This window comes from Mus caroli, unplaced genomic scaffold (assembly GCF_978045245.1).
Source record: "Mus caroli unplaced genomic scaffold, Mus_caroli_1 scaffold_19, whole genome shotgun sequence".
Lineage (NCBI taxonomy): Eukaryota > Metazoa > Chordata > Mammalia > Rodentia > Muridae > Mus > Mus caroli.
In genome coordinates this window covers 61,443,823-61,466,468 of record NW_028227274.1, presented here as the reverse complement: position 1 = coordinate 61,466,468, position 22,646 = coordinate 61,443,823, and the positions used below count along the sequence as shown (strand labels likewise).

General features: G+C 41.9%; 1 protein-coding gene across 1 annotated transcript in view; it reads left to right on the top strand.

Moving 5' to 3' along the window:
- Positions 1-22,646, top strand: part of Piezo2 (piezo type mechanosensitive ion channel component 2) — a 369,017-nt gene that overhangs the window by 214,192 nt on the left and 132,179 nt on the right. The window contains exon 5 of the mRNA XM_085833455.1: positions 13,448-13,610. Within this exon, the coding sequence (XP_085689581.1) occupies positions 13,448-13,610 (163 nt within the window). The remainder of the gene's footprint in view (positions 1-13,447; positions 13,611-22,646) is intronic.

Genomic DNA, 22,646 nt, shown 5'->3' with positions numbered 1-22,646 from the left:
TCCAGCACATGGGCCCTCCTTCTACACACCTCTTATTATGACAGAGGATCCGGCCTTTTCTTGCCCAAAGAGGGATATTTTTTTCCACATTCCATTCTTCTAGAGAGGAAAATGCAAATGTAAGAGGGACATTTACTTAATTTTAGGGTTAATTCCAAGACCCCCCTTTGCCGAGTTAAGCATGGCTCCAGGGGCAGATCTGGTTTGCATAGAGAGGGAATGAAGAAAAGACAGACAGAAAGCAGGCATGGAGTGATGTGGGCTCTTGTTTTGGCATTGGGGAAGCTGCCTGCTCCCCACCCCTAGCTCAGCCTTCTATTATAGAGTTGAGCAGAGCATATGGATGGGGTTGTTGCTTTCAGAAAAACAAGGAGGCAGGGTTTATGGTGTACAGCTGGCCAAGGAGACAGATTTAGCTAATCTCAGTAGGAGCAGTCTCTGTAGAGGATCAATCTTTAGGCTGCACACACCCATGAGGAAGAAAGTATGGTAGACATTTTCTGAATATACTGTCAAGATCCACATATGGATTAGAAGGGAAGCCTTCACCATTTCCCCTGAGCTTCACTTCTGGAGAGAAGGCTTCTGTTCTTCTGTGGCTCAGGGTCCTTGACATGACTCTCTTGGGTCAGCACACACGTTTACTTGGAGCTTCACTCACCTACAGTGTCCTCTGCTCTCGACACAGCCTGGTGTTCAAGGCCTTCTTATCACTTCTCCACTAACTTCCTCTCCTTAGCACGGTCTGTTCTATCTCATCTAGTCCATTCCTACCTAGAGTATCCTGGCTTTGTACCATATTGTAGCATCTTTCTTGCATTGGCTCATCCTTGAAGCCTTTCAGAAACATGTCTGGTTGTGTGTGTGTGTGTGCGTGCGTGTGTGATTTTTTTACTAACACTGACTTTGCTGTATACATATTTCTTTTAAAATAAAGTTTCTACATCTTTCATAAGTGTTTAGTCCAATACCATGATGCAAGAGATGTATAAAGTAACCATCTATTGCATAGGTGTCCATAGACATTTATGACATTCTTTAAGTATTTAGAAGAATGTGTAGAGTTTGGGTCAGTTTTAGGGAGCATCATCTAGACCAGAGAAAATCCCTAAAGATTGAAATTTTGCTAACTGACTGATTGATTGTTTGATTGATTGAGGGATTAGGCTGCTCTGGCAAAGTGTGGGTAGCAGATTCTTTTCTACGGTTCATGACTTCACTTGCCCTTGGAAACTATGTGATTCCAGTGCCAGGTGTGGTTTCCCTCCTACGCACTGGGCTTAAATTCTGTTAACAGCTGTTGGTTGCCATCATGTGAGTGCCACTATTGCACATTCATGCATTTGTTGTCATGCTTGTTATTGCCATGGTTTATCGATGTCACAGCTAAGCAGGACCGTTTAACTGCTTCCCTTCCTAGGCATCTTGCATGTTATTTCCTGGAACCATGAAAGGTAGATGACAGAGAAAGGCTTTCATAGAAGATCCAGCTCAAGTCATCCAAGTTCTATGAGTGATATCTTCAGCAATAAGGGCCGACGCTCAATACTTGAGAGGAAACCAAAGGCTTATCTATAATCTATATTATTTGGCAGTTACTTGGACTGTCCTGACCAGTCATGTAAAAGGACATTTCTTGTGCCTTGTTCTGATTGGTGGTGGTGGTGGTTTTGTGGTTCTTGTGGGAAGCATTGTCTTTACTTCCTTCAAGATAAGTGTGTGTGCAAGATACTCACGAGCCCCCACACACATGCATGTATTTTATATACATATACAAACATACACTTATACACATATATGTAATGAGTATAATTTTAGATAAATATAAAATAATACTCCTTAAGGCTTTATCAAGCAACCTCCTTTGGTATTGATCTCTCCCTCCCCTCCCCTTGGGTGGAGGCTCCTCCCCATTTTTCCATCTCCCACTTCACATCACCTGTATTCTATTATCTCCTACCCAATCTTCCTCCTTGGTCCTTCATACTTGGCTGGTTTCTGTGGTTAGCCCATGTTTTATACTCACATCTAAGGATTTGAAAATAGAACCTGCAGATGGGAGAGAACACACAGCATTTCTTTTTCTGGGTCTGGGTTACCTCACTCAATATAATATTTTCTAGTTCCATCCATGTACCTGAAATTTATTCATTCAGTATCAATTTAGGTGATACTGGGATGTGAGTCAGATCTTACTCATGCTAACCAAATGCCCTATGGTCAAGCTGCAGCCACAGTCCATGGAGGATTTTAAGACTCGGTAATTACATGATATGAATAGAAATGAATATTTAAATTTATTTATTAAGTAAAAAGGTGTTCTCATTTTAAGAGCATCATATAAAAGAACTATGCTCTGTTACTTATAGGTTATATTTTCCCTTTAGTCTATTAGTATAATTCTAGGAGCTATCCAGTTTCCTTTTAAAACTGTGACTGAAGTTACTAGAAGCCAGCAAGCCATCAAAGTGCAGACCTTGCCATCCACAGTTGAAGGGAGAGTCAGTGATATTTAGTATTTTTAAACTTTTGCATAGGAATCTTAGGAGTCAAGGAAGTTGAGTAGATGTTGAATAGCCCATATTCAAAATGCTTAAGACCCATGTGTTACACATGTCAACATTTTAAAATTTTGAAATATTTTAATATACATAGGGAAATTGCTTGAAGGTTGGACCCAACTTTAACCCAAAATCCATTTGTGTTCTGCACACACGTAGCCTGCAGGTAAAGTTTGTAGGATGTGTTTTATCATTTCACAGATGAAGTAAATTGACACCTTTCCACTCAGATCTCTGTGGGTTCAAACCTTTGCAGAAACTTGAACATTTTTGGATTTGGAGTTTTCAGACTCATGATGCTCAGCAGAATTGGATAGCCATAGAACAAAACGCAACCAGAGTTTTGAGCAGGGTAGAGCCCTACACCTCCATCCTCCCATCTGCTGTGTGGGTAGTGAGAAGCCTGAGAGGAAAGCACACAGAGAGCAGAAGGAGAACACTGATAGGTGCACACACCCATGGTACAGGGACGCTCAAGCACCGAGTTAGACACAGCCAAGCCTCAAGTGGCTACAAAAGGCTCGTGCCAGGTGCAATGTATTGATCCGCTTGCCATACAGGGGGAAAGGATTGTTTTCACTAGGCTGTCATGAGAAATGTTTGGGTTTGAGATCCTCTGCACACTGTTCCAACCAATTACATTTATTTACTTAAAACTCAGCAAAGGTAATTGAATTCCATGTGGGGCAGAATGTAATCGTAGTGCATGTACTAATGCTTTCGCATTGGAACGCTAATGGACACAGACCACAGTGAGAGGAGGAGGAGAAAACCTTGGTCCTCAGAGATGTGAAATTGAGAGCTTAGGCTTTGCCCTGGGCCGCTGGATGGTCACCAGCACTTCCATAGAACTGGTGTTTAATTTCTTGAAGAAAAGTGATGGTAGGCAGTGTTGATGCTTCTGTCTGACTCATTCACTGTTACTGGGACACACCATCAGGGTGGCTATTGTCTTTGAACTGGGGGATGGGGGTTGCTGGTATGTTTTCACAGTCATCCATAAATTAGGGGAAAGGGTGGGCAATACAAATAGCGAGGCCAATTCTTTTTTTTTTAATTAGGTATTTTCCTCAATTACATTTCCAATGCTATCCCAAAAGTCCCCCAAATTCTATTTGTTGCCTAGAAGTTAGTGTAGGAGACTAGAAGGCAATGAAGTATCCTCACTCCCACTGCAGAGCACTGACATCTTTCTTACTGTTTGAGGTAGACATTGTCCCAGTCGGTTCTACCTATGGGTATGTTGTGTAGCCTGCTCCTGTATGACACCAAGCAGCAGTGTCTCCCAGCACCGGGTTCTAGTTAGAATCTCTGATATAGTCTCTGAGAGCGGTCACAAGGTCACTGTCTTGCCCTGCCCATCAAGCCAGATGGAGCCTATATAGCCCATGGTCCATAAGCAGTTCAGAGGCACATGCTTCTGAGCCAACCAATGCCATCTGTGGTATCTGAGGGGAGAAGTAGCCATTGAAGAAGCAATAGTTCAAACTGTCTCTTAGGGAATCTAGAGAAAGCCACTGAACTGTGAGAGGCATGTAATACCACAGCTCAGCATCAGACTGCATTGCCAGGGGCCATGTGGACAAGAGCAGGGTTGGGCTGGAATCAAGAGACAGAACTCAGGAAGTAGTTCACATCTTGGTTAACTGAGAAGGTTCCTATCATCCCTAGGAAAGATATGTACACAGGGGCGGCAAGGACAATGTACAAGATGGGCATGACTTGACCTGTTTGAGTGCAAATGAACATGGCTGGGAAATGTGGCCCAGCTGGACCAGATGCTCTCCTCTTGGAAACAGGCTGGGTTCAAAGATGAAAGCATATGAATTATAATAGCCATGGTTCATTCTAGGATGGCTTATCTCTTATTAATTTATGAAAATAACAAATCTTTGTTTAGAAGAAAGTATCCCAATACCTTAGCCTCCAACCCATAATTCAGTACTTTGGTCATTGACCTTGAACTGTTAAAACATATTTTCCCAGAATTACAAGTAAAATTATTGACAAAAGCAGCAGTTCCCACTGCATCCAGCATTGTTAATTTTAACCTTGGACTAAAGTTTGTTAGTAGGGAAATCCCCAGGAAAAGGAGCAGCAGCCACTTCTGTTGGGATGCTCAGCAAGACTCAAGGGCCCCTGGGCTCTATTTCTTTTTGACACGTGACTTTTTGACTGTGGCAATGAACTGTTCCTATGATCTCTCCAAGGTTAATGTTATTTTCAACAGGTACAAAGTCACAGCTGCAGCCTGTCCAAGATCTTTCTTTTGTACCGAGGCCCTGTTAGGTTGGAGCTACTACTGAGCATTCACTATTCATTTTCCCCTTGCCTCAAGTTTGGTTTGTCTTCCTCCTCCTTCTTACCCCTTCTGTAAGGGGTAAGATGACCTCCCCCATCTCTCCAAAGTTACTGACCAGAGCTTTGTTCTGGTGGCTTTGTTGTTTGGGTCTGTTCTTTTCTAAGAAGAATAATGGACTTTGGCTTTTGTGTTCCTTCACAAACCAGTGCTTTGAGGCTTCCCTGAGAGGTCAGGAAAATCTACACAGATTCTCTGGAAATGACAACATTTCCTGAAGGTTTGTCAAAGGACGGGGAGGGTCACACCCACCCAACCGACTCTTCCGCCAGTATTGGTTCGAACTTTGGGTGTCTGACACGAAGTAGGTTTGTTTTTTAAAGATGTATTTAAACACAAATGATGAAAAATATTCTCGTGGTGAAGATGACTCAGTATCTCACATGCACACAACAAAGCACATACCTAAAGCTCCTTGAGGAACAAAGTAAGCTAAATACAGAGTGCACATCACTACATGAAAACTCTTTGTAAAGTACACGTGACACCTTCCATAACGATAGAGTCTATATGTTGCCTGAGAAAAGCAAGTTTATAAGAAGGGTCTAGAGAGGGTCTAGTGCCAGAGGAGAATCTTCAGCTGCACAGATTCAAAGGCTCCCAAGCTAGGAAGCTTGTCCACCTCAGCCTTCTGGGTAGAGAAGAGGTTTGCATTCCTTCTTTTGAAGGAACAACATTTGTGCCCTCTCTATTCCAGTTATCATTCCTGGGACTGCTAATTAAAAAAAAAAAAACCAAAAAACTATTGTGGCAACAAGCATTACAGGATCCAGTAGATGCAAAGAAGTGTCATAATTTTCAGGGAGAGCTCTCTTAATTCTCATGATCAATTGCGCAGATCTATTGAGCAAAATGGGTACAATATGGCCTACCACACATAAGCCTTTATAACCCACAGGAAGGGAAGTATAACAGCAGCCTTTATAACCCACAGGAAGGGCAGTATTATATCAACCTCTACCCAGAAAGCCCATCCCAAAAGCAGTTGTTTACCACAGGGAAGGTTAGGGTTAGAGGTAGAATTATGATAAGAATAAAAAAAAGTACATTTATACAAAAAAACAACATGACTGAAAAACACCATTAACAGAAATATTCAAGGAAGTCCTATGGATATGAGTACAGGTGGATTCTACTGTGTCTCCTGTTACTTATAGAATACATACATATTATATATAATACATATAAGTAACTCTTATACCTTATAGATTTCTTTCTTTTCTTTTGTTTTGTTTTTTTCTGAGATAGGGTTTCTCTGTGTAGCCCTGGTTATCCAGGAACTCACTCTGTAGACCAGGCTGGCCTTGAACTCAGAAATATGCCTGCCTCTGCTTCCCAAGTGCTGGGGTTAAAGGCGTGTGCCACCACTGCCTGGCTAGATTTCTTTTTAAGAGCTTAGGAATAGACAGGTGTCCTCTGCTACAAAAAGACAACACCAAATGAAGCCAGATGTTATTTTACAAACAGTTGGCAATAAAAAGCATTATTGTGGGTACAATGATATTAACTTCAGTAAAGAATACATCAGATATTCCTTTCTTCATCTTCATACAACTATAGTTTCCACTCACTCTCAGAGTACTTAAATATGTTAAAAACCTGTACCATAGCATTTGCATTGATAAGTTAGATTACACCAAACAAAAATCCTTTATTTATGTGACTAGTATTTGTGCATCATCTTTTGTGCAGAGACAACTGGTCCCAAAGGATAAAAACAATTCTTAACATGGCAAAACAAGATCATACCATGCCCTCTATTAAGGAAGTGCCTTTTATCCCTCCTGACAAAAAGAATTTGGATTCTGCATTGACAAGCTGAGAATTAACATGTAATATAGTCAGTAAATATAACATCACTTTGGGGTCAATAGTATAGTGTCCTTGCTGTCTCCCCACAGTCTTGACTTGACAAGTTAAAATCTTGGTGTCTTCCCAAGTCATTAGGTTTTTCTCCCTCTTGGAATGTCTCCTCATGATGGGTTGGTTATCAATCTACAGACACTTCATTTGTATAGTGGTCTCTGAGGTGCTGTCCTGGTCATATGCACTGGAGCAGGAGCCATCTGAGACTTCCTTCATCTCATGGAAAGAGATAAGGAAAACATTGCTCAGAAGAACATCTGGCTCTTCTCACTGAGTAGTTTCTAGGTCTTTCCATATGATGTATATTTCGGCTGTGTCTCCTTTAGGCCAAAATGCTTTGGGTAAGCAGCAGAAGTGTTATCCTCCTTTAAATTGAAATGTTGGAAGTCAGCATGACTCAATGTAGTATTTAGGTGGGTGTATATGGCACTTTTTATTTTCAAAATTTGTCATTTAAGCATGTGATCATGTCATTTCACAATAGCTTGACCCTATTGGTTGTCAGGGGTTCTAGTAATGTTGTAATGTTCCATAAATTGCAAACTTCCTTAAAGTCTTTACCAGTATATAAGCAGGACCTTTAAAAATTTTAGTTATAAATGGAACATAGAAAGGAGAAGATGTATAATAAATGATTCTTGGCATCTGAGATGGTTTTACCCCCATGAGGAAAAACAACAGTCATATTAGAAAAGGTATCAACTATTACATGGGCATATTTTGAATGTCAAAACTTTTTGATACAAGAAATATCTGTTTGTCAAATACTACTAGATTTCAACTCTCAAGGATTAATACCCTTTAAAGGGAATCTTTAGGGTAATTATTATCTATTGATCCTGTAAAATGGAAATGCTACTGCCGATTATTATCAGCGAGGAACAAATAATTAACCTGCATTTTATTTAATGACACAATGATTTCCATTGTCTCTGGTGCCCCCTTTTCTTACCTTGGACAATTAAAATGTCAGTGAGGTTTTCAGCTATGGGCTAATGTTTTATTTCTTTAGCGATTATTAATTATATTCTACAGCTTATTATTTATTAGTTATAATAAACTTGGGTAAAATTTTGATATCCCTCACTTGCAACTTCAAAATGCAAATGGGAATTAAAAGTTTTTTGCCTTAATTTTGATGACAAAACCTTACCTGATCCAAACTCAAAGGCTGTGCACGTGTGTGTGTGTGTGTGTGTGTGTGTGTGTATGTGTGTGTTGGTCATGTGTGGAGGTCCAAGGGCAACACCTTATTTTTCCAAGACAGTGTCTCTCCCTTAACCTAGAACTTGTCATTTAGGCTAGACTCCATGGTCCACAGAGCCTCGGAATCCACCAGTCTCAGCCCTCCACACAACCAGCACTTGGGTGACAGACACCAGCACTTGGGTGACAGACATGTACTAGTTCAGGGAAAACTGTTTTAATATGGATGTTCTCCAAATGTGCTAGAGAGAGCCAGAGGTGGCCTGCTGTCTGCCTCTGATGCAACATCATACCTGCAACACATGCCTTTGGAGATTTGAGAAATATGGCTTATGAAGCACATCTATTTCTTAGAAATCTGAACATAGAAATTATATCTTCATCTCTTTTCTCCATAGACTCCCACCCAGTAGGAAAGAGTTCCCTAGAGAACAGCTTTCAACCTTTTTTCTTTTTTTTCTGTGACTGCTCCAAGAAGTACACTTTGCTTCATGATCCATTACAAACACATTTAGTTTCAATGTTTTTACAAATAAATAATTATAAGAACCTGCATTTGGATCTCCGGGAACATCATGATAGCTGGTTGTAGTGTATGTACATGTCTGTCATCCCAGTGCTGATGAGGGTTTGTTGGCCACAGAGTCTAGACTAAGTGGCAAGGTCTAGGGTGAGTGAGACCATGTCTCAAAAAACAAAACAAAACAAAACAAACAAACAAACAAAAAAACCCAAGGTGTTGCCATCAGACTTCTACACATGCATCTACACATTACAACACACACACACACACACACACAGAGAGAGAGAGAGAGAGAGAGAGAGAGAGAGAGAGAGAGAGAGAGAGAGAGAGAAGAACACCTTTCTGTATCTTTTAAAGACTTTCTCTCTCAGCCTTTTCTGCCCTGGAAAAGCTAGTGTCTTCCTCAACACTGTCAATTGCAGGGCCTGCCAAAAATTCTTGTGCTATGAATTGCAGTATGTATGACATGTCTGCCAAGACATTCCCACACATTTGTTGAGTTAATTCAGCAGGAATGGGGTTCACTGTGAGGTCTTGTGAAGTACAGAGTTCATGCTGATTACTTTATTCTTTGCTGTCTTTGAGTCACGACACAGAGTCTTAGATTTTCTGGCCCACTGTTTATGAGGAGAAAAATGTCTTTCTCTGCTGTTGTCATCCACTGTCTATCTCAACAAAATTAATTTCATCTTTCTCAAGATGGTCCATGCAACAGTCAATTGGTTGCACAGTCTAAGGTTTTTATTATTTCTTTTTTGTGTTTGTGACTATTTTTGTATGGATGTTTGGCCTTCATATATGTCTGTGCACCTTGTGCATGCCCGGTGCCAACCGAGGCCAAAGAAGGATGCCTATCCCCTGAAACTGGAGTTGTAGGTGGTTGTGAGGCACCATGTGGGCGCTGGGAATCAAACCCAGGCCCTCTGGAAGAGCAACCAATGTTCATAACCACGGCACCATCTCTCCAGTTCCAAGACTAATACGTTTGGTTGCCATTAACATTGCCCTTATGAGCCTAAATCCATGGGCCCAGCCTCTTCACCAGTCACTAACAAAAGATGTCAAAACTACTCTGGGGAGGAGATAGTTCATAGAGACCACAGGGTTAGCCAGAGGATACAGATAAGGAGGGAGTCCTGGGATGGGACCATGGCACTAGAGAGGGCTCTGGGTTGGAGATGCTGAACCCAGGACATAGTTACCAAGAGAGACATGGAGCAAAAGGGATGAGCATAAGTGCTCCTACTTCTGGATTCTGTTTTCTTTCTTCCCTCTGTTTATGTTTGTTAGCAGCAGTAGTGCGTGCTGGTAGCATGTCAGTGGTCATACATGGAGACAGACTTGTTCTGCAGTGATTGCCATTCCCCATGACACGCTCTTCTCACGGGGTTCGTGGGAGGCTGGCAAGTGTTCTCAGGGGCCATAGAGTGGGAAAGTGCAGGTGCCAGGTATGTGCAGCATACTCCAGAAGAGCAGCACTCACAAAGACCAACACCAGGCAATGCCCCTGAGCCCAGCATCTGCCCCTCCACTGCTGTGACTCTTTTGAGCTACACAAAGGCACCAGTCCTTTGGACAGACCCTTCCTAAATGACACAAGTGACTTCCAGCAGCACACTGTCTTGAGAAAGAGCTGTGTTCACAGTGGGATTGTGGCAATGAGCTAAGAGGATTGAAATGTTTAAGTAGCAATGTAGCTCTCTAGTCTACAAATCCAGGAACTAGTACCCTGTGATAGTTATGCCTACCCCTCCCCCAGCTTAACTCTTATCTCAGTGGGAGAAAAGGGCTTAGTTTCAGTTTCACAGAAACAAAATAATCCTCAATTTTTATGACTGAGTCATTGTGAGTCATTAATTATAGAAGCCCTTGACTTGAATTCTGAAAGAAATTGTAAATCTAATTTAAGGTTTGCTCCATTCACATCAAATACATTATTCTGATTCATGAGACTGGCTATCTGTAGGGAGATAAATATTAAATTAAAATACTGTGTGTGTGTGTGTGTGTGTGTGTGTGTGTGTGAGAGAGAGAGAGAGAGAGAGAGAGAGAGAGAGAGAGAGAGAGAGAATAGGTATTAGGTTTGTAAATTTTTGTAATTAGATATGCATTCATTCCACAGCTCTTAATGTCACTGAAGGCCACTCAGGGGCACGTACAGAGCCCTACTTAAAGTAAACAGCAAGGCACTAACAGTTCATACTGTGTGAGCACCAGAAACTACCAGAAAAATATGTGAAGGCGTTTCGATAGCTCTAATTTGTTTAATGGATGGCCATGTGGTGATTTAATTGTGTTAACACAATTCACTTGTAGTTGACCTTTCTGCTAGCTCTGTCCCAGAGGGTTTGCTCCCCTGAAGTGTCATGGAATGGCATTGACTTGTGTGCTTTTTTGGTTGGGGATGGAACCCTGGGGCCTGGCACAGTATTCAGTAAGTTCTCTACAGTGAGCTACAGCCCCACCCAGGACACCCAGTCCATCTCTGTAGGGTGATCTTTCCTGGTATTCCTCCTTGGCACCTGAGATGCCACTTGTCTTGTTATTGGTGCTCCTGTTCCTGTCTACTTTTCCTTTCTTTGTCAGTTTGGGTTTTCACAGTCAAAAAGGACTTCTTAGAGTTGGGAAGAGTGGGAGAAGTTGTTTTAGACGTTAGGAAAGAGATCATAACAAGATTGGAAAGGAAATGCTTTGCTATTTAAGATGATGTCTAACATTAAACTAGATAGTCATTTTTATATGTGAAATGTGTCATTGGCATGTGCCCAGGGAAAAGCATGATTCAGGTTAACATGTTCTTGAGAAACATACAGTAATTCCACTGGTGTATGTAAACAGGATCTCTGGGAACATGGTCAACTGGTCCCAAATGGGCAATTTACTTGAAATAAAGGTGAATCTGTTGTTAAGTCTTCAGTAATGTATGCTTATAATTAGTTTAGAGAGCCTTATGCATATGTTTACTTAGGTTACTCTCTGTTGCTGGATAATCTAAGTAATTCTGTTGATTTTAATCAACACATATGCAGAAATCATTCTCAAATCATCCTTTCTGCAATGATTTCCCTTGCAGGCATGGGTTCCATGTGACTTCCAACTTGACTGTGACCTCTTCCCCTGCAGGTCCTAAGCCCAGCTTTCTCACATTCATGGAGAAAGCATCTCACCTCCCAGGAGCCTTGGCTGCTATTCCATCTGTTGCCTTGGAGGTCATGTCCCTTGCTAACTCCCCATCCTTTAAAGTTCTGATTTTATGAATTTCTTACAAAATTCTGACCTTGGCTGGTATACCATATCATCTATCTGGCTTCCTATGAAATATTTTTTTGAGAAGTTTATACCTAAATACTATATATTCATTATTTTGACTCCTTTCTCTTCTGCTCCAACTCTATCTAGAGCTCTCTAGCTACTCTGTCAAAAGTTCATGGCCTCTTCTTTTAAAATTATTATTGTTACATGAATGTACACATATACACGTACAACCTTCTGAGCACATCTAGTGTGTACATGAGTTTAGGGCTGAGCACTTTGGACTGGATAACTTATGAGGGATGTTGTCCATGAAAAATATTGATTACTCCTCTTGCAGCAGACAATTGTTGCCTTTATCTTCATAAAGCTCTTTAGAATGGTGCCCTGTGAAATTTCCCCTATCCAAGTTGACAAACACACACAAATATAAAATAAAAATAAATATTTTAACAAATAAATTTTGATTTTTAAAGTGATTTAAATTTGATAATTAAATCAGCATGGTAAAATAAGATTATAAAATGAGAGAGAGAATGAGAGACTTAGTCACCTAGTGTGTTCTGGCCATAGTGGGCATCAAAATGAAGAAGTAACCAATTTTACATAACAGTATGGGCTTTGCCACACACATTTTAGCTGGGGTATGTGCTGGTCAGCTGAGGGAGCAACTCAGTATGCCACCTTCTTATACTGTATTCACTGCCCTTGGGTGTGCCCCAAGGTCACAGCCTCTACCCCAATGTCACATTCTTCCTCCTCTTTTGACTGAATCCCCTTTCATCATTTCTACACCCTGTGTAAGGATCTCAATTATAAACACACATGCCGTATAGACATGAAGAACATTAACTGGTATTAAAAACCAGTTAAGACTGCTCTCTCAAAATACCAAGCTACAATGAAAAGGAGTTTTATATTTTACAAAAGAAAAATCTGCATTATTTAATACATATATATACCCATCTTTATTTTTCTGAAGTCATGACCTCATCTCATTTCACTGAGATGTGATAAGGAAGGCAAGTGGTGTAATATCTTTGGCAAAGAACGAGAGTGGGGGATTGTGGGAATGAGCAAAGCTGCTGCACACTGTCAACTTGGGCTTGAACCCATAGCTTCTCCTCCCTTGAACATCACTTCTCTATGATTAAAAATCAAAACAAACATACTAGACTGACTTGTCTTAGAGCGGTATGGAAGCCAAAATTGGCTAAGCACAAAAATAAGCACAAGATTTTAGATCGGAAGATTCTTGGAGTACTTTTTCTGTCTTATATCTGGCTTTGACTCCTATTTGCATTATGGTGTCTTCTAGCAGTTACTAGATATTGGTTTTTAAATGGCTTCATCTGGATGATGAACAAAAGCATCGTACTGTGTAACATCAGTGTGATTTATTAGGATGCTTAGAGTAGTCTATTTGGGTTCCTTATGCTTTTGTCTAAGTATCCCAATTGCACCACCAAACTCTACCATTCTTTGTGGCATTGAAGCCCCCAGGAAGCACTACATCTCAGTAGATCTGAGAAGACTCAGAAGTTAGAGCAGAGCTGTCTGGTAACTGCTAGGCAGAACAAACATCCTTGATCTTAAATTCCTAAGAAGACTGAAGTAGGTAATAAGATGTTTGACCATACAGATGTGAGATAACTTTCTCCCGTCTTCTTCCCTCCATAGCTTGAAGGGAGCTGATGCCGGCAATGGCATCAGGGTGTTTGTGCCTGATATCGGGATGTTCATTGCAAGTCTGACCATCTGGCTGGTCTGCAGAACCATTGTTAAGAAACCAGACACAGAAGAAATAGCCCAATTGAATTCTGAGTGTGAAAATGAAGAATTGGTAAGTGTGAACACCTGCGTCTTTCTTCTTCAATCAATCCCCAGGGCCTCCCACTGTGAGGCTGAGTGGAGTCAGTCTGCAGATTGCTGAGTGGATCCCTGTGCATGAGGCACAAGTGGGCATTGTTGCTATGTGGGAAGGCTAGGAGAAGCTGCAGAGCAGACACTCATGTCTACACCTTGTTGATGAGGACACAGGTGATTGACATGTGATTCCCATCTTTCATGAGGACCTCACCGTGGAGTTAGGAACAGCCTGACTGTGCTTTCGTCACCTCGGTGATCAACTGGCCTCACTGTGTCCGAGTGTTATGTCAGGTGGCCAAGCTTGGAAAGTTATGGGCCGGGCATGACAATCCACCTGCTCTCCAGGTCTGAGCTATTGCAGGATATTTTGAGAAGTAGTACACAGTAACTTTTGAAGAAAAATAGTCCTAATTACCCCCTGAACTTTCCAGCCTATGCAGTTTTACTCTGTGACTGTGTAACTGTGCACTTTACCTTCCTAGTTGGTGTGTTAGCTTGGAATATTTGGACCAGGCCATTTTAAAATGCTCTGGAAGGAGAAAATATTTCATTTAGAAAAGCAGAGGAGTGTTTTAAAATATATAATGACTGAAGAAGTTTCAGGAGCACTCGCGTGAGGAACGTATTTGAAGTTGTGTTTAGAGAAGGTGACATGCCACATGTCCCACCAAAGTCCTTCTTGACCCACACCAAGCACGGCCATGTCCTAAGGACTGCACGTTGTACTGAGAGTTTAGATGGCACCAATATAAAAAGTCATTGACATTTTTTAGATATAAAGATAAAACTTTGAAGAAAAAAATCTACTTAGAAATACTTGGTTTGGACATTTAAGACATGATATCTACAAGATGATTTGGTCATAATCCAGAGAACAGTAATTAACTGTAATTTTTTGCACTAGGAACATTAGCCATGCCTACATCAGGAAGCACATACGTTAGGAATGCTAACTGTGCCAACATCAGGAACTACACTGGGAACATTAACCATGCATACATCAGAGAAGGGGAATCCTCAGTTATGGCAAAGGGTTTCCATACTTCACAAATAAACAGAAAATTGCCACAAGTGAGCAAGTTGTAACAAAATAATACAGAGGAAATATAACTTAATAATATGAAAATTAGAATTTATATTACTTCCTAAAATCTTATAAATTAAAGACAGGCAACCATGCTGTGTATCCATATTCTGTCATGTGAGGGCAAAAGAAGATTCAAAATGTAAGAAGTAACTACAGCAGTGGCTGCCAAGCAAATCTTTCATTCGTGTCTACAAACCTAATATCAGATGTGACTCGGAAATATCTTTTTTTTTCCATCGATGTAATTTTAAGATAGAAAATTTTAATAGAGTACATTTTTACATTGCATTATTATTTTAGAGTGTTTACAGTTTTGAAAGTGCTTTGATTAAATGAATCATTAAATATGTCCTAGTTTGTGGTAGTAAACACATTAACTGATTTTTTTGCACATTTGGGATTTTCCTTATTGTTATCTATGAAGTTGAGGCTGTGTTTTGGTGCTTGCCCACTTTACATGAGACCAAAGGGATGATGATTGGAAACTGACCGGTCTTTGAGGGCAAACATGGAGGCTAACGCCCAACAGCTGTGTGATATTAAAGACAATTACCGTGAGGCCCTAGGTTCAATCATCAGCACCCAAAATATTAGTAATGCATTATGTATTTGTTTCAGCTATAAACTGAAATGCGGCACAAGCAGCTCATAGCAGAGTGTATACTTTTTGGAGATGCTTAATAAATTCTGGCTTCCTTTAATTATTGTGTTCTCTGATTTGTGAAGTTCAGAAACCTATTATTCAAGGTCCTAAGTCAACCCAACTCAATGAAAAAAAAATCCCTCTGTGCCAGGAATAACTCCACATGGATAATTTTAAAGATCATGAGCAGATGTTGTTCCTGTAGAAAGAGCAACACAGGCAACAACCAATATGGAGAGGGGTTGTAGTCAAGGGTAGTGGACCTCTGAAGAAGACGAGAGATTAGCACAAACACATGTATTAGTTTTAAATCACACTTACATCCTGGTAACACCCTATTTTTTATTTTATACTTGGAGCCCTGACAGCACTGTCCTGTTTGAAATTGATTTAATAAATGTTCAAGACACCTATATTATTAATCCCTTTATTCAAAGATAACACATGATAACCAGATTCATTTCACAAACAGCTCTGAATCTGAGAATACTTGGAGAATATTACATGTATCGATGATTAGAGGCTTCCTTCCTGTTTCAGTTGAATTTGATTGGGGATATTAATACCTATTTTCTTAGCACTTTCCAGCCAAGTGGGTAGGCCAGAGGAAGGGCGGTGAGTGGGGATTCACCATGTGGGAAATAATTCTGACTTGACGATCTGGAGTCAGTCTGAGAGAGATGGGAAGGCACGGCCAAAGTAAGCAGAGGTATGTATTTCTTTTCTGAAGGGCCCTTCATACTTCCTGCTCCTTCTAAATCTTGGCATCTGCTCTCTAGAATGTTTACTTCTGGAGATGTCAGAGAATAGTGTTTGCTGCAGTTGTTCCTTCCTTATTTATCTGAGTGGAGAGATGGACAAATTAATCCCCTGGTGCCTGGGAGAGTTCCTTTGCAAGCAGTCTTGTTTCCTGGAAGCAGCTAGGACTTTCCTGGTCCACTGGTGAAGACAGCATTTGCTATTTGGAAGCATTCATCCATCCAGAGGTTCCACTGAGACATTGCTGAAGAAGTGGGGGTACAGTGGCACATGGGTTCCCTGGCTTCACTGAAGTTTGTCAGCTGGGCAGGTCTCAGAGACCCTACTCCTCACCTCTAGGGAAGGTTTCCTGGGTTAAGGTGTCTGAGGTCTTGTTTGGTATTCATTTCAGTTCAGAAGCAGATCCGCCAATCATCACTGGGAGAAAGATTCTCACTTTGGAATCTTAAAGAAAAAATGAAGAGTTGTGTTGTGAACAGCAAGTCGCATAGAAAAGCTTAGCTACTCGAGGCTTAGCTATGCGATGCTACAGTATCTGACAACACCAAGATGCACCCAGCTGCTTAGTTCTGTCCTCCTGATTGTTTCTCTTTGTTTCATAAGGTTTGAGACCTTACTGTTTAAGCAAATAATATTTTCAAATAACACTCTGACAAGAGCTTTTTCAAATAGAAATGGCAATCATAACTTGGCCTGTGTAAAGAGGCATACTGAAGAAGAAGAGGAGGAAGAGGAGGAGGAGAAGGAAGAGGAGGAGGAGAAGAGGAGGGGGAGGAGGAGGAGAAGAGGAGGAGGAGGAGGAGGAGAAGAGGAGGAGGAGAAAGAGGAGAAGAAGAAGAGCAACAACAACAACAAGAAGTTTAAAGGACTATTCCAATCAGGCATTGTGGTGGTGTGTGCCTGTAACCCCAGCTCTTGGCAGATGGAGATAGAAGATGAGAGTGGGGTCAACACCAGCTTCGGTTACCTGAGACATTGTCTCAAAAAGAAAGGAAAACAACAGAAAGGAAGGAACAAAGGAAGGAAAGGAGGAAATGAAGGGAGGAAAGAAAGAGAGAGGGAGGGAGGGAGGGAGGGAGGAAGGAAGGAAAGACAGAAGGGCAACATTTTATTTCAGTAAAAGCAGCTGCAAGTTGCGGTTATATCTCTTAGTCTCAGCTAATGTTTTGTAAATTCATCCATAATTTCAAAATGTGCACGGTGCTTTCTAGCACCTGACGTTTCTCTGGGGCTACCACAACACTAGAGTCTTGACAGACAGAATGTTTGCCTGACCCCCGCCTTCACAAGAAAGCTGTGAGGTTTCCTTCATGCTACTATTTTTTTCAGAGAAAGAAATAAAGAACGTGGCACCTCCTAATTAGACATATTAACCTGGCACCTTCTAATTAGACATACAGTGCTTGCTCATTTCTAACCTGAGATTTAATCTAAAGTCACTGGCTTTCAGTTTCCTAGGCCTTAGGTTTTCTAGCAGACATTTGCCACATGGAACTGCACAGGGTGGTAAGACGTTGTGCAGTTGCCTGGGTACCTGCATGCCTTACACCAGGTGACTTGTAGTGAGGAAAAAAACGGTCCTATCTCTGGCTGTCCCAGATATGCAATTCTGCCACTCCTGGTGGCACAGCAGGAGACTATTCACAGCTTCTAAAGACTCATGCTGCTCTTACTAAGTGGGAAAATAGTGCTGCCAAAGCAAGATCAGCAACAGAATAAAAGTGCTGCCATGTTAGACCGGGATAGCATCTGCGATGACACGCCTGACGTGGTGGCACTCAGCCCTTGCCTCTCCTCTTGCCATCACAGAGAGAACCAGGAAGACCATTTTCTCTCTACTGTGAGTCACAGCGCTTCCACCTCCCATCTGTGGACTCTTCTGTGGGATGAACCCATTTTGTTAGGATAAATTGTTAACTTTAAAAAGTAAATAATACATAAACAAGGGTGACACTTTGGAAAATGTCCCCGATGCCTCACAGACCTTTTGGCTCATTCCATGTGACTTTGATAGATGTCCATAGAAATGCCTTTGAAAGCTCACTTTTCATCACAGAGAAGAAGAATGGAAATGAAACTCAGCTTGGGGGTCCAAGTCTCTAGGGAATCAGAGGTACCCGAGACACAGTTCTTCAATGTGTTTTTGAAAAAAAAAATGGGATCGTTAAAACAAAACAGAGAAGCTTTGCACTGTAGAATACCCTTGCTAGTGGTCTTTAAGCAGTTAGGATATGGAGCCAAGATGGCTGTCTAAAACAGCTATGAGGGAGCCTTTGAGCCTTTGATCACGCCTGCCAGGAATTTCCAGAGATTGTAACTCAGTGAGTCTGAGGGGCATCCTGGCAAGCTCTTGGATTGATGTTCCTCAGATAGTCTTGGGTTTTATGCCCTTAGATGGAATTATATGGTGCTAAGGTTAAGGAACAAGGGTACTAAGGTCCTATCGGAAATAATTCTGTCCTTGTCAAAATCATTGAGCAAGGACATCCTATTCAACAGGCCACCTGCAGAAGGCAGCTGTGGGTGCCTTGCAGATGTAGAGACCAAATGTCCAGGTAGGAAACTGTGTCCATAGCACTGAAAGATCCCCCCCCCAAAACATTGCATCTACATCTGAAATTGGGGACTTTTCTTACCAGTAGTACTTTTATATTTTATTTGTAACTTACCTATTAATATTTGCAGTTATTTATAGAATACAATGTGGTGTGTCCATCTATGGATAAGTTGTAGCATGTTCAAATTATACAATTAATATGTCTATTTCTATGGCTACTTACTTATTTGTGTTGAGGACTCATCAATGTCCCCTATTTTAAAATGATTATTAATTAATATTGAAGACACTGAGATGTGGTGCAGACCACCACATCACATTTTTGCTAAGTGAAACCTTACAACCTCTGGCTAGGGACTTCCCTGCACCACGCCCCATTCCCCACCCCCCAGCCCCATCCCCAGCCCCTGCCAACTCCGATCCTCCCTCTCCTCTCCAAATTTCAACTTTCAGAATCCATAAACAAGTGTCATACTGGCCTTTCTGAGCTGACATGTTCCATTGAGCACAATGCCTTGGCAGTTCATCCCTGTTGTCACAGGGGACAGGACTTCTTGTTCAAATCGGCATCTTTTGAAGAGACAAAGTCAAGGATTTAAAAGTTTAGATGAAAAAATAAAAGTATAGATGAGTTTATATTTGACGAAGGTAATAATTCTATGACAGATTTTCCTGGGCATTTTAGACTGTTAGAGTTTCACCTGGTGTTTAAGTTCTGGGGGGGATGGGGGGTAGCCTAAGAATAATAGGTATTAAATCTGTGTTTCCAGTGGCTCCGAGACCAAGTTCGAGTCATGTTGCTACAAGGTGCCAGATTTTTACAGCAAGCAAGGCTGCTTATTAGTAAATATGATTCCCTGTTCCTGCCAACCCCCAGTGTTTATATATAGGTCAGCAGGGGAATCTTTGATGGGGAAAAGAGGCCTGCCTGTTAGAATGCCACCCAAGGTGACTAGTGGCAGATCTGGCCCTGACTGAATGAGGCTCACTGATGCACAGACACCTTCTCTCAGCTTAGCATGGTTGAAACACATTTGTGTCTGGGGGGATCACAGGGAAGTGGACGTGAAAGCATCTAGAACATCCAGTGCGGTAGAGTGCGGTGGCAGGCTTTTAAGCCTCCGAGAGCCCCTTCCTGTCTCGGAGAGATCAAGAGAAGGCATTTGTGTAACCTCACCGAGGCTTGTGAGCAGAGTGCCGTGATTGAATCAACATCCGCAACCATTCTATAATGGAATAATGAGTCATCTGTCCTAAGAGTTATGAGTGTGTTTCCTCCATGACTCAGGAGGCCCCCATCGAGCTTTTACTTTTTCTAGTGTAGTAAGACTTCTGCCAGACTTCCTCCCGGTGCAGGAGGGGGCGGGTCATGACCGACCCATTCACCTGGTGTCAGGAACGAAGCTGCTTCTCCCTGATCTTTCTGTAGCTGCGCACATGGATTCTGCCTGTAGAGGAAAGGCTAGCTTTGGATCCCCTTCCTCTTGCTGGACTACCTTGTCTGGGGTCTCAGTGGGAGAGGATGTATCTAGTTCCTGCTAAGACTTGATTCAGGATAGGTTGGTACCCATGGGCAGCCTCCCTGTCTCCAAAGAGCCAGACCTGCAGGGGTAGGGAAGATGCCCCATAGCTGGAGATTGTATTCCCCAAGGAAAAGAGACAAAGAGAACCTGTGGATTCTTTTTTCTCCAACCATTTCCTGTGTCTCATGCTCTTAAGCAAACCATACAAACATGAGTGAAAGATGAGGCATCTCTGAATTGCCCCTAGGGAATCCTTCAGCTGGGCGCCAATGACCCCAGTCTGACCTTTCCTAGTTCCCTCTTTCCCTTCCACCTTGTGTTAGCTGCCTGCTCTGGACATTGGAGCTGAATTTGAACTGAGAGAGAGTAGTCAAAGTAATACTTTCTTTCTCCTTAGCTGTCTCTTCTCCTTATTAAAGATAAACATACTGGCTGCCACTCAATCCCCTCTGCCCTTCCCCTCTCTCCTCATACTTACCAGTGTGTTCTGTTGTCTGGGTCATGAGCATCCACACATGCAGTGAGACAAACTCACAGTCAACTTTATCCATTACACCTTCCAACGTCCATCTATTTATTCCAAGGCAGCCATTGGAAGTACTCTGTAAAACAGACTGTGTTAAGCAGCTTGCTTAGAGAGACTGGTTAGAGGAGAACATGCAGTCAGAACAGATTAAAGGGGAGTTTATGAACGGAGGTGGAATGGAGTCTGGCTGACTCTACCAACACTTTCACTTTGGGAGGCAAATACAGGTAGGAGGGATACATTTTTCTAAGATTAGAGGGCAGGGTGATTCAGTTTCTTGATGGTGACCTGACAGACATGAAACATATTGGTTGATGCATGATCCAAAAGAGGATGACAGGGCTGAGCAGATGGGTGGTGGCAGTGACTGGAACAAAAGAGGAGAAAGGGAGTGAGCGCATCACGGGTGAACTGCAGACAGGTTGCCTGAGCATCTCAATCCAGCACACTCTGCAAACTAGAATGCAAGGTCCTCAGCTGAGACCGAGGAGGGAAGGATAGAAACCATGGCCTGGGACAAGAGCTTCCTGTCGTTCCTTCCTCCCCCAGCCAGGATGCTCTTTCCTGAGATTTTCACAGGGCTGGTAACTCTATGACATTTAGATCTTAGTCTAAATGACACCTCAGAATCTAACCTGACCCCCACCCCCCTCAGTCACAGCTGCATCCCACTTGACCTCTCTGAAGAGCCCTTATTATGGGGTGCTTGGCTTGCTGATTGGTTTGCTGGCATATGCATGTGTTACAGAGTCTCTACTAGAACTCTCAGGCACACTGGGTCCTGTGTGGATAAAGCATATTAATGAATAAATGCCAGCTCCTCCTTCTGCCCCAGCAAAGATATAAATACACTCATCTATTGGCTTCCATGAAAGCTCTAAGCCAGGAGACCTGAAGATACCCACACTGACAATTATTCAAGTCCCTTTTCTAAAAGCTGTGTGGTGTGTGCCCAGGACCTACGAACATCTTCTCAACCAAAGGCAAGTGTGACACACAGATTGTTATTCAAAGGATAACTACAAAAGGAAAAAAAAAACCTATAAATTCAACACATTCAATTTTACATGGCTCACAACCATCTGTACAGCTACAGTGTAATCATATACATTTAAAAATAAGAAAAGAAAAAGAAAAAGCCCGCTGATATAAGGATGCCTGGCCCACCACTTACCCACCACTTCTCCGTCCAGCTTCTCTAACCCTATCAATCAATCTAAACTACTGGGAAAATTGGTGTTGCTTCCTTGTAGATGCCTTTCCTCTAGGTGGGGCTGGAAAAAATCTATCTTAATGTAATTTCTCAAATGGTGGTTCTTAATCTGAGTGTTGAATCTGCAGCTGCAGAACCCATAGATATAGATGACTATGAAATCTCTTGATGAACTAAACAGAACCCCATTTACATATATGGAGTTTAGTTTGCCCAGTTTTAAATCCTGCTGGGGAGAGGGGTGCACATGTTTGTACGCATTGATATACTTGTGTGTGTGTATGTGTCTATCAGCCTATGTGGTGTGTGCATATGTAAGTACATATGTGTATGTTCTATGCATGGATATTTGCCTGTATGTACGAGTGCATATGTGTGTATGCATAGGCATATACATGGGTTGTTTGGGAGGTGTGCATGTTTGTGTGTGGATATATACATGTATGCTCATGGGTATATACATATGTTGTTGGATCAGGTTAGATAGGGGTACCCTCTAGCCTTTTTTTACTGAGTGGATAATTCTAGTCCCTTGTGGTCTTCTAACTTTCTAACTAATGTCTACCTTTCTTTCTAATGTCTTGGAATCCTCCAATCACTCAGAATGTCCTTAAATTGGTACCCACCCTTCTGGGCCCATTTTCCTCAGTGAACTCAGCCTAGTCAGAGCCAGCACCCAGGGATGAATGCTGTGAGCAACTG